The sequence below is a fragment of the Meleagris gallopavo genome, chromosome 8 (genome assembly GCF_000146605.3).
Source record: "Meleagris gallopavo isolate NT-WF06-2002-E0010 breed Aviagen turkey brand Nicholas breeding stock chromosome 8, Turkey_5.1, whole genome shotgun sequence".
In the NCBI taxonomy this organism is placed as follows: Eukaryota; Metazoa; Chordata; class Aves; order Galliformes; family Phasianidae; genus Meleagris; species Meleagris gallopavo.
Window position 1 is genome coordinate 4,389,208 of NC_015018.2, and position 16,834 is coordinate 4,406,041.

The 16,834-nt window shown below is 40.1% G+C and overlaps 1 protein-coding gene across 1 annotated transcript in view; it reads left to right on the top strand.

Annotated features, from left to right (window-relative positions):
* Positions 1-6,392: 6,392 nt before the first annotated feature.
* Positions 6,393-16,834, top strand: part of PTEN (phosphatase and tensin homolog) — a 32,209-nt gene continuing 21,767 nt past the window's right edge. Inside the window, exons 1-3 of the mRNA XM_010714154.3 lie at positions 6,393-6,497; positions 8,549-8,593; positions 14,125-14,168. Coding sequence (XP_010712456.1) covers positions 6,436-6,497; positions 8,549-8,593; positions 14,125-14,168 — 151 coding nt within the window. The 5' untranslated portion in view covers positions 6,393-6,435. The remainder of the gene's footprint in view (positions 6,498-8,548; positions 8,594-14,124; positions 14,169-16,834) is intronic.

Consider the following 16,834-nt stretch of genomic DNA (forward strand, 5'->3'; position numbering starts at 1 on the left):
AAAAAAAAAAAAAAATTGCCAAAGTGCCTATTCTGTAAATTCAGTACTTTTTCAGTCATCTCGTTCCTCTTAGCTGTTCAGCAAAGCCCCGTTGGAGTTGAGAGCTCCAGGTTGTATTTCATAAAACTCACAAAGCCTGGGAGAAGGTTCTTGCTCTGAGAATGGTTCTGGAAATGCAGCATTGTGAGCATGTATGGGTCCAGAAAGCCCCACGATGGGTAGAGGTGGTGATACAACTGGTGGTAGCATCTTGAAAGCATTTTCTGATTTACTCCTTCCCACTGTTGGAATGAGGGAGCCACAGTTCTATTATTTCTTCTGTAGGACACTACCTTTGAATTAAAAGCTTGAGGTTTAGAGAGAGGAACAAAGGGTTGTCATTGAAATATTGAGCATTAATGGGTTAAATGCCTTTCTCCGAAATCATAAAATGTTTCTCTCAGCAAGGTCTGAGTTGGTCCCTTCTCTTGTTCTTTAAGGCACAGATGGTAGAGTTGGCAAGTGCAGCTGGCTGGCTACAAGGAATCCTCCTTTGCTCTCAAGAACATTCTTCCTGTTCATTTCCTCTCTACTTCCTGATTACCCAGCCTTGGAGAAAAACAGTAAACTTATTTTGTGTTTAGGGCTGGCAGCCTATTTACAATGAGAGTATGCACGTATACAGGCTAAACAGCATATATGCTGGGAAACTCTTCTCGATTTGGCTGAGCATATTTTCCTGTGTGTGTTTTTTTTTTCTTTTTTTTTTTTGTAGGGATGCTGTCAAGAAACTCATGCTAATAAAGAGTTTGGCCATTTGTCAGGACACTTAAATCTGTCTGAGGATGGAGCGTGGACACTTCTTCTAACACTCCCTCTGTAGCTTCGGGCTGTCAAGCTGTTGAACAGCTACAGAGCAGTTTAGTTCTTTTAATTTAATTTCTCTGTTGCTACATGGATGGATTTAAGCTGGAGTTAAGAGTTGAGGTTAGAACACTAATGTTGCAAAGCTGGTGAAGACAGATGTGCTGCTAGACTAAGTTGTGTGGCTGCTAAAGGCTGAGTTCCTGCAAATTGCAGAAAAATTGAGGCAACAAAGCAGTTTGGGGAGACTTCCAAGTAATGTTGTTCCTCTGCTCTTCGGAGTGTTATCAAATGGAACTTTGCAGTTTTCAGCTCCAAAGCTTGGCTTGAACACTGCGCATTATTCCCAGCTTTCAGGAATCTTCAGCTTACTTTAAATTTCCTTTTTAAAGAACAGTGAAGTCTAATGACTACTAGGTCCTCCTGCAACCTTTGGTTGCATAGGGCTAATAGTTTTAAAGTTGTCTTTTATTTCGGCTTTGATTTAAAGCCTGTCAGTGTTGGTCTAGAAAGTAAAGCCGTATGTAAATTCTGCACTGCATGCTCGAGCATGCTTACAAAATAGGAAGATTAGGTCGTTAGCTTTCTGGTTTTCTCCTAGAGTAGGGCAAGGACAAGGGATTAAATGCTTACTTTGTTTGAAATAGAACTTCATGCATCGCTTAGAAATGCTAACGGATAAAGTTTGGGATGTTAGTGGAGAAGATTGATTATTGCAGGAGGGGCTGTGGCTGTGTATTTTTGCTACTTTTTGTGTCTGTTTAAGAAGTGGGAAAGATTTCAGTGTGCTTTTCTTATTTTGGCCTGCTTCCATGATTAGGAAGAAGACTCAATTTGTGAGAAAAAATCACATTTTTAAATTAAAAGACCAACATGAGTCATTTGCCTGTGTATATATGTAAAAGTTAAGATTTACGTGCGTACTGCACATTCTTTAATTTGATCTCTGCAGAATGTGGATACCTGGACAAATATTTTTGAAAACAATTACAATTACTGATTTGCATAATGACACAGAGGTTTTCTCATGGCACCTGGGGGACTGTCATCTTTAGCATGTGGGAATTATTTCAGGCTTTAAACAATTTTTTTGCATTAGAGCAAAAATGTTTTTCAAGTAGCATATAGAATTTTTCCTCTGGTTTATCTTACACTGAAATGGCGTTGCTTGGTGGTGTTGGGCATTTAGCAAACTGCTGGGTACTTCAATTTTATGTCTTGGGTAAAGCTAAGTTTTGTGATTAGTAAGAAGTATAAACTTGAGTAGGTGACAGTGTTCTAGTGTTTTGCTATTCTGCATCATGAGTGTCAGTGCATTCAGTCTGTCTTGGTGGTTGTATTTTTTATCTTTTTTTAACTGTGAAATCTCAACTTATATGATTCCCAAGTTGAGAAAGAAAGGAGTTCTTTAAAAGGTATTGAAACCATTTTCAGAAATGAGTTCCTTAGGAAGGAGTTGCTGTGGCAAAAGGCAGCAGATCTTATTTCTTTTTTTCTTTTTTCTTTTTTTTTCAGTAAGCCTGCTTCAGTTTTGTGGTAGTTTATGTTGTTTAGGTTAACTTTGCTTCTGCATGCAAACTGGAAGCGTTGCGCAACTGCCTCAGTAACTGGTTGCGGTTTTAACCATTTCCATTTGTCTATTTAAAGTGAAGCTGGAATTGATGATGAACTTCTTGTACGTGCTAGATCATCCAGCTTTCTAAAATGATTGGTATCATTATTAATTTCATGATGGCTTGGAATTCTTGCTTTGAATGGAAGCCTGGCTTCCAAGCTCCTGTGAGAAATGTCATCTCGCTAGACTCTTTTAATTTGGTCTTCAGAAATCTCTGTTAATTTACTCACGTATGGAAAGCAGTGTCCCTGTGCCTTGCAGTGTGGCGATGATGGAAGCGATTCCTTGAAGATGATGCTCTCTGTGGTATCATAATGATTTCAGCTCTGCACGCTTTGGGATGGTAAATCTGTAGCTGCGTCTGGGGAGGAGCCCAGCATCAGGAAAATAGCATGCTGGTACCGGTGCAGTAGGGATAATCGCCTTCTCAGTGCAGATTTATCAGGAAAGGGTAGAACAGCTCAGTTAACATAGCAGCTTTTTAGGACTTGGATCATCAGCGCAGGCAGTAAAAGCACTACTGTTCCTTCTTCCTTCTTTCTTTTTGCAAGGCACAGGATGATTTTTGGCCGTTGGAACCAACAGGAGGTTTTCAGAGCAGTGCTCTTCTTCAGCGTGCTTGTCAGAAGCCTATGTAGACCCCACCAAATGCTCTTCTCCAGCAGTATGAATACACTTGCTAGAGTTGTCGCTTCCTTTTGTTCGGTGCAGAGGAATCCTGTGGCTCAATGAATGCCGTGGAATCGCGATGCTGGCTTGCTGCATCCGCTGTTCTGCGAGCCTGATCCCTCACAGACAGCAGTGAGTCAGCAGTGGTGTGGGAATTGCATTCCAGCCTGATGCGTGGAGATAATAAGGAAGGTACTTCAGGACGCTTATATTTAGGTGGAAGAGAGGCTTGCGTGCCTGTTTAAAGACAGTCACGCTTGCCTAAAATCAGAACCCCCGCTGAGCTCACTGTTGGATATTTGTTTTTCACTAGTGCTTCAATGTTCCAAAACCTTACAGCAGACAACGCTTTTATTGAATTGGCATCAGTAAACTGACTGGCACTTTTTTCCCTCCTTCCTCCCCTTTTTCCATTTGCTGGCATTTTCTGGAACATATTTAGGGATACTAGCTCTGGGATTAAATTTTCACCTGTAGTTCTGATACGTGATTAAGCTTGAGTGTCCTCACTTCTTGTTGGTATGCTGTGATTTAGAAAGAGGAAGTGCAAATAAGCTGTGCACATGCTGCATGTGTAGCACCCTTGAGGAGCCACCTGAGAGTCCAGGGCCAAGAGGGATTGCAATATCCAGAAGTGTGAGACTGCCCAGTTGATTTAGAATCTTTTATTTCCATTTGTGTGCATGCTCAAGGCTTTTGGTGTTTGGATACCTGTGAGCCCATGAAGTGGAAATGCTGCTCTCTGCCTCCTTTCCATCTTGTACCATCTGGGAATATGGAATGTATCTCCTTCTTTAGCGTCCCAGAGGCAGCAAGAAGAAAAGCTACTGAAGTGAATACATGAAGAAGCTGCGTAGTAAATCTTGTGGTTGTAAATAGAGGTTTGAGCAAGTTGTACAGTAATTCTAGGAAGCCCTAACGTCTGTGCCATGGGTGATATTGTATTTGAAACAGGTTGGTTTTTTTTACGGAGAACTTCAAACGGCTTTCACGTGGCGTGTCAAAATGAATTGATTTTTAACCCCATTGCAAACGTCAGTGCTTGTCTTCCATGCAGAAGTGCTGTGAAAACTAGACTAATATACCGGATTATTTTGTTACAGTAATTTATAGGGCTCTCCTGCTCAGAGCAGTGTACAGATGGAGGTGCTCTGAGCAAAAATGGTAGAGCTGCAGTGGATAGATGTGTGCTGTGTGTTCTGCAAATCAGGAGCAAGGAGGAAGCAATGGGATGTGATAGCTGGATGTCAGGTAATGCACTAGTGTGTGATAGGCACGGAGTAGGGGCACGTGGCTTACAACTGCTTTCTTAATCTTACAGCAAGTAATAACTGATAAAATAGTAAATGCGTCGCAAATTGTATCGCGCTTCTGCTACTTGAGCTAAGAGGTGTGGTCTGCTTGCGGAGTAAAATCCATTCAGAGCAAAGTTCAAAGTTGAAGATTGATGTGATACGATAGTATCAGAAATTATCACAGGATCTGAATGCTGAGCAATTTAATTTCTCCGAGATAAGCTTTTTTTGAGGTTTGGGGAAGTGCAGAGTGAATTGGAAACCAGGCATAAATCCCTTTTATGTGTCAGTGTTTGAGGAGGTGGCTACAGATACTTGTTTGATACTTGTTTGGATCCCTCAGAAGCTTTCTTTTTTTTTTTTTTTTGATTGTTGTCTGCATAACTCATTTAGAGCAGTCTAGGCAGACTGATGCTTATTTATATTTGGATACCACACAGTAAATGCTAGATTCTTTTTTTTTTTCTTTTTTGGAGAATACATAACTTCTGTGTACTGTTATAAAAATTTACTCTCCAGCTGGCCAACTGTTCAGCTAACTGCAGAACTCAGTCCGTGCTGCTTTACTGCAAGTCCTCGGACTTGTGGGATCTCTGTCAGGGCAGGGTGAGATGGCTTGCAGCATGTTTCAGGCTTTTCATGTGCAGGTAACTGGAATATGAATACCTTGGAAATGGCTGCAGTGCCTTCGTCCTGCTGCCTGCTCTTGGCAGTTCTGTTGTATTGTTGGTGTTTTAACAAGGACAGTCGTTCTTGTACTTTTAGAATAATTTAAGTTGAAGGGCACCTCTGGAAATCACCTGCTTCAGCTCCCTTGTTTAAAGTGGGGCCAACTGCAAACATATTGTTCTTATTCCTTCTAAAATTAGTCTGAGGAGGAGTATGTTAATGTGGCAGAGTACAGGCTGCTTTTGAGCTGCTGGTTTCATTTCTGTTTTGCTTTTCAGTGAAACTTCTTCACTGCATTAACTTCTCTGATGTTTAAAACTAAGCAGTGTTTTCTTGTGTTTAAAAAAACGACAACATCTATCATTACACCACCAGGATACTAAATGCTGGTCATTTTCTGGCAAACTATTGTGAATTCTTTACACATCTGCTCTGGATGTAAGTTTACTTTTTTGTTTTACATTTTTTTTCTTAGTAGTGCAGCTTTCTTCTTTTCTGGAGATCTTTATCTCAGATTGTATTGATTTGGTTAGCGAATTGTAGGTAGTTCAGAATAAGAAATCAGATTATTATTTTTTTTTTTTACCAGAAGTGAGGATTGTTATTAGTTTTTTTTTTAATTAAGTTCTATAACTTCTCTTTGATTCTGTACATTCCCATCTTTTGCAGTATCTCACGTTAAGCAGCTATTCTGTTGGTCTGTTCTATGGAAATCATGGAGAGTGATGAAATGTTCCACTGCAAGGTTTGCATGACTGAAATGTGCTTTTTTGTGTTTGTGTTGCGTGATAGATGGATTTGGGGATCACTGGGGACTTTACCATGGCACTGAGTTGGAGCATCTTGCAGGTTAGTCATCCAAGACTGTAAAATAATTTCCTGCTGGATTTAATACACCACTCAAACTGTGGAGAGAGACCACGGTGTAGTGTACATGCAGATTTAGTGAGATGAGGCATGGCGGGTGCGGATGGTTTGGCTTTTGTACTTGATGTTAACATCACCTATTCAGTAGTACAAATTTCTGTTAAGTTATCTGTGAATTATAAGCAGACTTCTGTTATATTGGATGTGGTACAATATTGTTCATGGAAAAAATTCTGTACTGATTCTTCTTCCCTTGATCTTTTCTTCCATTTTTTTTTTCTGGAAGGAACCCCCTATTACTGTATATACAACGTTGAATTCTTTGAATATGGAAGTTGCTCTGGGCTGTTTCTCCAGCTGGTACAGGAGCAAAGAAATATTTCATAATGTCCATTTAATATTGTTATACATGTTTTACATATTTTACAAGTGTTTCCATAACTCACATATTCAGATATTTATCCAAACATAATTGCTATGGGTTTTCCTGCGGAGAGGCTTGAAGGAGTATACCGGAACAATATTGATGATGTAGTAAGGTAAGGCTTTGTTTTTCTTCTTTAAGTTATACTCGTCTTAAATGGGTGCAGAAAAGGGCACTTATGTTCTGCTTAGGAAAGGATGTACAACCTGACTTGTAAAAATGGCAGTTTTTTCATCTAATAGACATTGCTTTTATTAGTGTTTTATTAGTATTTAGCTGGAAACACTGAGAATAGTGTTCTCCAGGCTGCTGTTTTGTGCTGAGCCCAGATCTGCTTTGTCATGTGAAAAAATGAACTTGGCAAATTGTGTTGCAGTAAAATGAGATTCTTTGCTTTTAGAAAGATGTGCATCCATGTGGTATTGAGAGTTTCCTCGGATAGCTGATGGCATTTCAGAGTGTTTGCATAGAGCCTTTTTCTACTCGATAAATGAAGTGCTTGATAAGTTAATTCTGATTGATAGCAGTAAGTAGCAAATGGCTCTAGGTAAAGGCTGTGTTTTAACTTCCGAAAAAGAAAAAACAGGCAAAATTCATTACTGCTGATGACACTGATAGTATGTTTTGTGAAAGTTTTGTTTTTAACATGAAAGTTATACATTCTGAGCTGCTGGATACAACTGTAAGAGATCTTAGCAATTTGGGAGCATCACTGTAATTTATTTCCTTAAAATCCTGTGTCTCTGCTCAATTTGTTGAGATGCATGAGGTCAACATTTCCTAATAGGAAGGTTTGTATTAATGCTGATCACAGAACAAATAAGGGATTGACTGACATTTGTCAAGTTGTCCATAAACACTGTTGTTCAAAAGGACTAATGATAATCTCCAAGTGTGATGAGCCAAATTAAGATATGGAGAGATGCAAATGAAATGTCTGTAGGGAACTGGATGCTGAAGTAGCATTATACTTGGAATATTTTTTTTGAGAGAGTTTTGTAGGTCAAAATTCACTGCTTGAGCTCCATAGAAGTGGGCTTTGAGCCACGAGGGATATGCCCGTGGGCTTTTTCTGAATAGCTAACATCCTGACCAGTTTAACAGTGATACTGTATGAGGAGCATGACTGGGCTGCTGGCTGTCTTCTGAGGATTCCACGTTGGGTGGAATTTTGTCCTTAGAAAAACACTTGTGTGGAAGCTTACCCTTAGTCCTGCAGATGTTACTGCCAGAAGTGGAGCCAGCTCTCCTCTCCCTCCAGCTGTTTCAGACCTGCGGGAACATCTCCTGGAATAAATTGCTGTGTCCAGCATCTTCCTTAATCTCCCCAAGTCTGCCAGCATGGGCACTGTGAAGGATTTCTGCCAGCGAAATTGGAGTCCAATATTCAGTGCTGCCCAAGGAGCACTCACACATCTGTTCTTACTTAAACGCATCAGTTTAACCACAGAGTTCTAGGCTCTTCTGGAATATTACAAGTGATAACCAGAGCTCATTTTTGCTTGAGCTTTCCAGGATTTTAGCAGTTACCATTTCTTTCAATTTGAACAGCATGTTCTGTCATGGCTAATTAAATTCCTTCTGGCTGATGTGCAGATACACACTGTTGACGATGTTAAGTGTAAACATTTGTATGTTATTTCTTCTTGAACATTACTGGGTGACACATCATATATAATCATGGCAATTTTGATGAATCATGTTTGCAGTTTGAGTCTCTGAGACTTGAAGGGGAAGTTTTCTATACAAAATTAGCACAAAAATGAAATGAGTGCAAAACAAAAAAAAGTAGAGTGGTCTTTCTGCTTTCTGTACCCATAATGTTACAGGGCACTGTACTTTCTGCTTTAATAAGAATCAGCCCTTCACCCACATAATCTATTGATGTGTAGATGGAAATCACCGTAGATGGGTGTGTACGGTAATGGTTGGGCTGCAGGTCAGATCTAGGCCCCTTGGTTGCACGAGTAGCCTTACTCAGGCTGATGGATTATTTGGAGGAGAGGTCTGCAGCATGATGCCTGCCTGCCTTGGGATGGTGCAAGGCCAGCTGGACTGGGAGCACAGCGCTGCGCATGCTGCTGGTATCCTAATGACGCTGTGAGCTGAGATCACCGTTACTGCACTATATATTAATGCATGCTTTTTTCTTTTTCCCTATTTAAGGTTTTTGGATTCAAAGCATAAAAACCATTACAAGATATACAATCTGTAAGTATCTTCATAAAGATTTGTTTTCCAAAATGATGAATTCTAAAAATAGCTTGGAAGTGAGAGTGTCTTGCCGCTATACTGAGGCAGAGCTAGAGATGTTTTGCACATTTCTTAAAACAATTAAGCCTGATTGAGAGCACTGTTACTTCATTTAGTGAAGCTGAGTGAGGTTAAATGAAATGCTGGTGTGTATTCATATTACTTGAACACTTTTAAATGACTTGGCACCCAGCCCATCTAGAGCTTGTGCTGTGTGATTAAAAAGTGAAAAGTAATTCACTGCAGGCTTTCCGTTCGTGTACGTACGTATGTCTGAGTGAAGGAGTTGCCAGATAAATACTGACTTGTTTGTTTTGTGTTCCTGAGGGGTGCTGAGCTGTATTGGTACCCAGGTTCTGCGTGCATTCCTCACAGTTCCTGCTCATTATTTTGATACAACTATTGCACAATCAGAGGACGATGATTGCTTTAGAGGGAAGAATATTTTCCTCAGGAAAGTCAGTTATTCTGAAAGCTGTTCTTGTTACATAACAAATGCTGCTCTGTTGTTGTTCCCTGATCATTTTATATGCTAATCTAGCCTAATTTTATTTGTATAAGTGATTTTGTAATGTCAGCGGATGTTGAAGAACAGGTCCTGGTTTTCTTACCCTGTATTTTTTTTCCCAAAAATCTGAGTTTAGATTTATCGATTCTCTGAACTTTTAGAGCTGTTGCTGCTGCTTTTTTCTAAATAAATCTTTCTAAATATCTGTTATTTTTTCACTAATCACAGTTATTTAGAAATATTTATTTATAAAAGAAAGAACAACAAAAATTCCTAACAGCTCAGGGTAGTTGTATGTAAACACAGGCAATGCATTGCACTGCAATCTGAAAATCATTAAAATAAGTGTTTAAATATGTCTCTGTATTAGTTGAAGGATCATTCATGCATCAAGTATGATTTCTGACTTTTGATGTTAGAATGAAGCAATACTGGAACCTGAGATGTGGAATAATGTCGTTTGAAGTTCTCTGTGAAGTCCAGGGTAGAATGGGATAGATTTTTAACTGGAATATGCATTAAAATAAATTAATTGGACACCATTCATACAGTTCAGTGACAAAATTATTTTCTCCATCATAGCTGTCCAGAAAGTTTTTGTTAGCCTTTTAATAAATGTCTTAGTGACATTCACGGATGGAAAGGACCATGCTTCCAGGATTGTTGACAGCTTCTGCTGTGAGTTGGTGCAGCTGTTTCGGGAGATAACTTTCCGAGTATCTTTCTTTGCTGACCTTTGTTGAATATCTATATTGTGTAAAATGTACCTGCAGTGGTTTTGCTACAGCACCCTACCCTGAGTGTGACTTAATTTCCTCCAGCTTCCAAGGGCTGGAGTTCTGTAGGTAAGTTTCTGGGGTCTCCTAGAGGACCAGGGTTTGCTGAACTGCATAGTGTTGAACTTGTTGCTTCAGAGTGGCTCAAGAGGGTACAGGTTAGAACAGTAGGTTGTATGTTGGCTTCTAGGCTTGATCAGAGAATAGGAGGTCATTAAAAAATTCTTGGCAAGGATTTCTAGGGGCAAGGATAGTGCTTGGAGTGTTTCCATTTAGCTGTGTGCTAGCAACCTCATTTTACTTTAAAGGGGGAAAAAGGGGACAAAAAACTCCATCCTCTGCATGCTGAGTTAAGCGATGAGACAAATACTTCTAATACTTACATTGCTGATATTTTCAGCTACGTAGAGAGCTTATCCAGGTGTATCAGAAGGTTTTGTCTTCAAGTTTTTTGTATAAAAAATTCTTATTCTTTCCAATTGCAAGAATCCTCCCAGCTTCCATCAATTTCCCTGCTGCTAAATTCAAAATAATCTCTAATGAAGCTTCCAAAAATAGAAATATTTCCCATGAGATCAAAACTCTCACAGAGGAAAAAATCTTTTTAAAATGTATGGATTCTCTTTGTCCTGGAAACACCAATTTCTTGCTTGCAAGAAGAGATCGAAGCTTTTAATGCTGTTTGGAAAACTCAACTTTTAAAATTTCTGTGGCTGTGGAGACAGGTCATCTGTGTGCACACAAAATCTGTGCACATTAAGTAAATAAATGCTATTAGGTGAACTGTTGGAATGTTTGGTCATGAAATGAGAACAAATTACAGCCTTCAGGTATTTCGGAAAGCAGCATCTTTGTAGATTTGTCCAATCCTCTGTAAGTAATAGACTTCTTTTTTTTTCTCAATAGGTAGGATTTTAAGGAAGTTACGTGGAAGTTATTCAGAGTGATTTCATGACATTTGAGATCCCTTATGGTAGCTGTTTCATGGAGTTGATAACGCTGCGTATATTGAACAGTTTTATTTAAAACTTTTCTGAATGGATGCTTAACTGACGTAATTTATTCCTTATGCTCACATTCTAGCTTTTGACTTCTAGTGAATGTTTGAGCAGTTTGTTACATTTTGTTCCTTGTGTTTTCTCATGTAGGCTTTTTAACTTCCTGCTATTTTTTCTTTTATTATTCTTTACCTTAACATGTTCATTTAGTTTTGCTTTCATGCTTTGCATCCTGCCAAATTGTTCTCTTTGCTCCTTCACCTTCTCCGTTGTATTTCTTTAATAGAAGCAGATACTTGAAGGAACGAAGTACATTTTTTGTGCTTATTTCTGTATCTCCATGTACAGGGAGTTAGGCACTGGCATAGGCTGCTGTCTTTTCAGTAGTCTGTAGCCCTGTCAGCAGGTTTGAGATGGAGGTCTGACTGTATTACAGGTCCCATCATGTTTAGAAAATGGATGCTTTTACAATGCTAAGCAGTGGAAACATCTCAAAAACACGCGCCAGTGGGATCTCAAACACGGGTAGCATGTGTTCCGTGCGAGGAAAGGGGAGTATGTTTTAGAGGGCTGTGCCTGGAGCTCTACGTTTCTCCTGTGTTGTGTACAGCTCCCATATGAGGGCATAGAGAGTAACATGGCTATGTTCTGTGCTCAGTTTCTATCCTTGGTATCAACAAAACTCTTTTTTATCCCTTATGGTATTCTACTTGCTACTCTTTCAAACTTTGCAATTTGAAGGCTTTTTTGCCCATATGTGGATTCTTTTTATGTTTTGAAGTTTCATCTCATACTATTCCTTTGAACTGGGTGCTTCTTTAAAAGGAAGATTAATGAAGAGCGCAGTTGGATGAGATGCTTTGTGTTAATTGCTTTGCTTCCTAGCAGATTCTGCTTCCAAAGTTCAGATACTGACTAACTTATATCAGTCCTTTGCCCAGCGTGGCTGATGGCTGACTACATCTTGGGCATACATCCAGGGTCTGACCTTTCTTCTTGAAGGTTCGACTGCAGATAATAGTTCTTTGAGACACACCTGCCACTCAGTCTGCTTCATGTCACTTCTGACCCAGGGAAAGTGTCAGCAATGTGATCAGAGCTGTAGAAACCACCTGGCTTTTTGCCTAGCAAAGGCTGGACCCAGGAAGGCTCAGCAGTGCAGAAAAAGGAAATCACTGTCCCTGGGGCACAATGACCCTGGCTGTATGTATGGACTGGGGAATGAGAGGCTGAAGAGCAGTCTCATGGAAAGCAATCTGGGGGTTTTGGCTGAAGCAGGTTGGATCTGAGCCAGCAGTGTGCCCTGGCAGCCATACCCTGGGTTTGCATCGGGCCCAGCACTGCCAGTGGGTGAGAGGAGGGCTTATCCTGCTCTGCCTTGTGCTGGTGCAGCTGCACCTTGAGCGCCGGGTGCAGGTTTGGGCTTTACAATATCAGATGGATGTAAAGCTGTTGGAGAGCATCCAGAGAAGGGCTGCGGTGATGGGAAAGGGCCCGGAGGGCAGGAGGTGTGAGGAGCAGCTGAGGTCCTGGGTCTTGTCTGGCCCAGAGCAGAGGAGCTGAAGGGAGGCCTCGTGGCGGCTGCAGCTCCTCACAGGGAGCGCAGGGGCAGCGCTGAGCTCTGCTCTGTGTGATGGCGACCGGCCGAGGGAACGGCATGGAGCTGCGTCAGGGCAGGGGCAGCTGGGGGTGAGGGAAAGGGGCTGCAGCAGAGGGTGGTGGGCACGGAACGGGCTGTGCAGGGCAGTGGGTGCAACCCTGAGGGCCGGAGCTCAGGGAGTGTTTGAGCACTGCTCTCACACATAGGGTTTGGATTTGGATGATGCTGTGGTAGAACTGGGAGTTAGTCTCAATGATCCTTGCGGTCCCTTCAACTCAGGGTATTCTGTGATGCTGCAATTCGCTGAGTGCAGTCCCAGCAGATACGTCTCTATCCCTGGTTGTCTGAGTTTTGTGGACCAAGCTCATTTCAGTGCCTGTAAGACTCAGGCTAGGTGAAATAGTCGTACAGAAAGAGCCTGAAAGTCTGCATTTTCATGTCTGAAAGTGTCAAGTAAGCTCTATACTGCTTCAAAGGCTGCACTCATAATGTATTTACCAAAGGAAAGATAAGGTCATACTAGTCCTGAAGCTGCGGGGGATGTTTGAACCCTATGAAAAATACAGGTTACAATCAGAATGGAAGACCTAGATGTGTTTTCTCTACTGAAATTACTTCCAGTCATTGTTTCAAGTTAGAGTCCTGTTGTTTTGTGAAGAAGTTGTTCTTGCCTTTCCTCCTGAAGTTCATTTTCACTTGCATTGTGTAGGGACACAACGCTTTTCCTGCAGAAAGTGATTTCTAAGGAAGATTGCAGAGGGCATGCTGTTCTTACTTTCTTTCCCCTTACCTCCAATATCAGCTTTAGCTCATTTCCATTTTGGCTAGTTCCTTTATATCCAATTGGTGATGCTCATCCCCAGACGTGTCATCCTACGCAACTGAGATCATGTGATTTGTTTTGCTAGTAGCTAGCTAGGCTGGATCTCATACGGCATAGTAGAGCAGGTATTAGTGCAAGTCCAAGAAAAAATACCACGTTGGAGATCTGTACTGCAATCTATTTGGTATAATTGATGTGTATTACCATTCAGTCGTGCTTTCAGATACTATTGGTGATTGTATCATGATTCTGTAATTGATGGAAGAGTCCTTATGTAGGTTGCTCTAGCTGAGTATCTTCTGAATGTCCTTGCGACTACCATAAGCCCTAGGTTGCTTGTTGCTGCGAAGGTGTCTTGACATGTGTTTTGAGTTCAGAGAAAATTGGATGAAGGTTATAGCCATCCTCTGTTTGCTCATGTGGGAGCTTTAAAGCTGGTTGAGTGGGTAGAATAGTTAAACCTACTGCGTTTAAAAATAAGCATTACTTGCATGAATGTCTCCATTGAGAGTCACAGTGACTAAATCACTGATGGACCACGGTTACTTTAGGGTAAGTAATTGCTTTTCACTAAAATAACTGATTCCTTATTGGGCGACTTGTATATCTGCAATAAAATATATATATATATTTTTTGTATGTGGTCTCTAGCTGTAGTTTTAGATTATAATGATGATGTGTCAACATGATTTTCTGATATGTTAATCTGTATGCTCTGAGGTGTGGCAGATGTTAGGAGTGCCTTAGAGAATGTCTTGAACTTCTGTCTTATTTTTCTTTTCAGATGTGCTGAAAGACATTATGACACCGCCAAATTTAACTGCAGAGGTATGTATTCACAGTCTAGTATGTGTTCTTCTCTATATATTTCACTTTTTCTGTATGATGGTCTAAAGTAGAGCTGATAGTTATGTATAGTAATATAAAACATTGCTATACATTTAGGATAGTACTAAAAATAGTACTACAGAATAGTAATGTAGGAGATTTGGGAGCAAAGAATCATGTCAGGTAGCGTTTGAATCATTGGAGAAACTTGGTGTATTCCTTATGTTTTCAAAAACCAGTGTTCTTAACTAAAACAAGGCCTAATGGGGCAATCAGAAATCTACTGTTTGAAAAACTGTTGCAGCATGAGTTGCATAGAGATTTCTATTCAATTCTGTCAGCAAACTTACTGTAAAATTTAGCTGTGAAGCTTAAGGAGATCTATTATTTTATGCTGAAGCATCACGTACAATAAAAATGGAGAACACTACCAAGCTATTGTCAGTGTTCATATGCAACAGCTTTTTGAAGATCTCAAACATAGCTTCTGTTTCTTTAATAAAAATAAAATTAAATTTCCATGAGATGCCTGTTTGAGTTAAGATGGCTCTTGGACACTTTGCAGAACCTGTGGGGAAGCTTTCAGGAACCCCTTTTGATCAGGCCCTTTGTAATAAGTGGAAACTGATGTTCTTGTCTTGTCAATATTAATGCCCCAGGTAATAAATAAGTACAGATTTACCTTTCTTTCTGTGGAGAAACATCTCTGTACGCTGCGGTGAGACTTGTAATTCCTCTTCACGTTGTGCTTCAGAATGGCTGGGTAGAGAGAAGGGTATTTGCACGTGAAACTGGGGATGAATGAGTTTTACTCCAGCTGGCTGACACTAGGTCCTTAGCAAGGGCTTGGCTTTTTTAATTACTGAATTTATACATCCTTCTTGTTGTGAACAGGTTGTTTAGTACATGGCCTTTTAATGGCTGTTTTCATGTCTGAATATACAGAAGGATTGAAACCTTCATTTTTGAAGTAATCATCACTCTTGCTTTGCTGTAATTATGTTGAATAGCAATGTTCTGAAACCTTGCTAAATAAACACAAGGCAAAAAAAAAGGTGGCTTATGATCTGCTTGAGCACTTCTTTGGGTGAGAGGAGAGAGGGTGTAAATGAAAAGGACATGCTTCTAATATCGTGTCTGGTACACGTGCTTGCATTAATTTATGCTTTCTACTATGGAGGTGCTTAGATCCCTTCGCAGTCAATTGTGACCTGCAATGTTTGTGACACCACTTCTTACGGTTCCTCTGTATGAGACAACACTGTTTTAGGGAGCTTCATATTTTTTATTACTTTCATTGCCAAATTATTTAACGTAAGCGATCAAATTTGTGACTCGGGGCTTACTTTTAGCAGCAGCAGAAGTATGATTGTATTTCAAAATCTTTGGGAGCGAAGTAATTTCAAAAGGAAGTTTTCATTTCTATACTGAATGTGAAACACCATGGTAATTTTCAGCTGGAATGTTCTTGCATCAGATGTAGAAACAAATGTTGAAAGCTCTTTGTCCATGGACACTAACTTTCTGTCTAGAGCTTGTGTAGTTTCCAAAGTACCCCAGCGCTGGAAGTGGCCTTTGGCTTTGCCATGTTTTTTGGTTTGGTTTTCCCTCCTTATGTGCAATGTCTGGGAACTTGGAGAGAGGAGTTAGCTGTTCTCCACACTCTCCTCTTTCCAGTACTAGCAGCCTTCATCCATGGAGCACCTGCACCCTCTTCAAAACAGGTCAAGGCTCTGCAAATTGATGTTTTCTAAGGTTGCTTTCTAAACCATTTCAGTACACCCATTTCAACACTTTTTCCTTCAGCTTTGCAGAAAATCCTGCAAGGTTTGCTGTTATTTCAAGTCTCTCAACAAGCTGTTACTATTTTTGATTTTTCATGCAGCTCTTTTAGTATTATGTTGTCTCTTCTCTTCAGAGGAACATTATTGGATGTAGTTAAGATACTGCAGATCTTTGACTCTATCTCCTGAGTGATTTCCTCTTTTAGGGATTTCTTAATATCATTCACTTATATCTGCAGCAGAAAGTAACATTTGAGTAACTTTGCATGCAGTGATAATTTGCAGAGTATTTAGATCTTCAGTATGCAAGAATTTATTAGATGTTCATTAAGCTTTTTTAACAGATTATTCACTTGATCAGGCTTTTGTTCTCCTAGGAGAGATTAAGTGGACAGTCTGTACTGCGAAAGAATAAACTGTCCTTGTAGATCCCTCTGAAAGGCTTCAAACTTATGCTATGGTGATTTAGCAGTTCCATAACTTTATCCTATACTTCTGCACTTGAAGTCCTTGTGGATTCATCAAAGGAGCCTTGTGTCTGTGGCAAAAGAGTAGTCTTTACAAAACAATTACAAACACATGCCAAAAAATGGAATGTTTTTTTTTTTTTAACACCAGAAAAGGAAATGGTGTTTCTAGCTGAGAATTTTAAAATGAACCAGGCTTGTATTTTTAAGATCCCAAGTCTGTTGATTAAGAATTGGAGTGTGCTTTGTGAAGTGTAATCCTCCTGGCCAAACTAGTACAATTCCATGTAATTCTGCCAGCCAGCCTGGCATTGTCTAGCATCTGATTTGGCAGGTCATACAGAGGTTTGGTTTTGGGTCCTTCTCCTGGTTGCTTATTTTTGTTCTCTTCTGAGATTTCTTTTTTTTTTTTTCT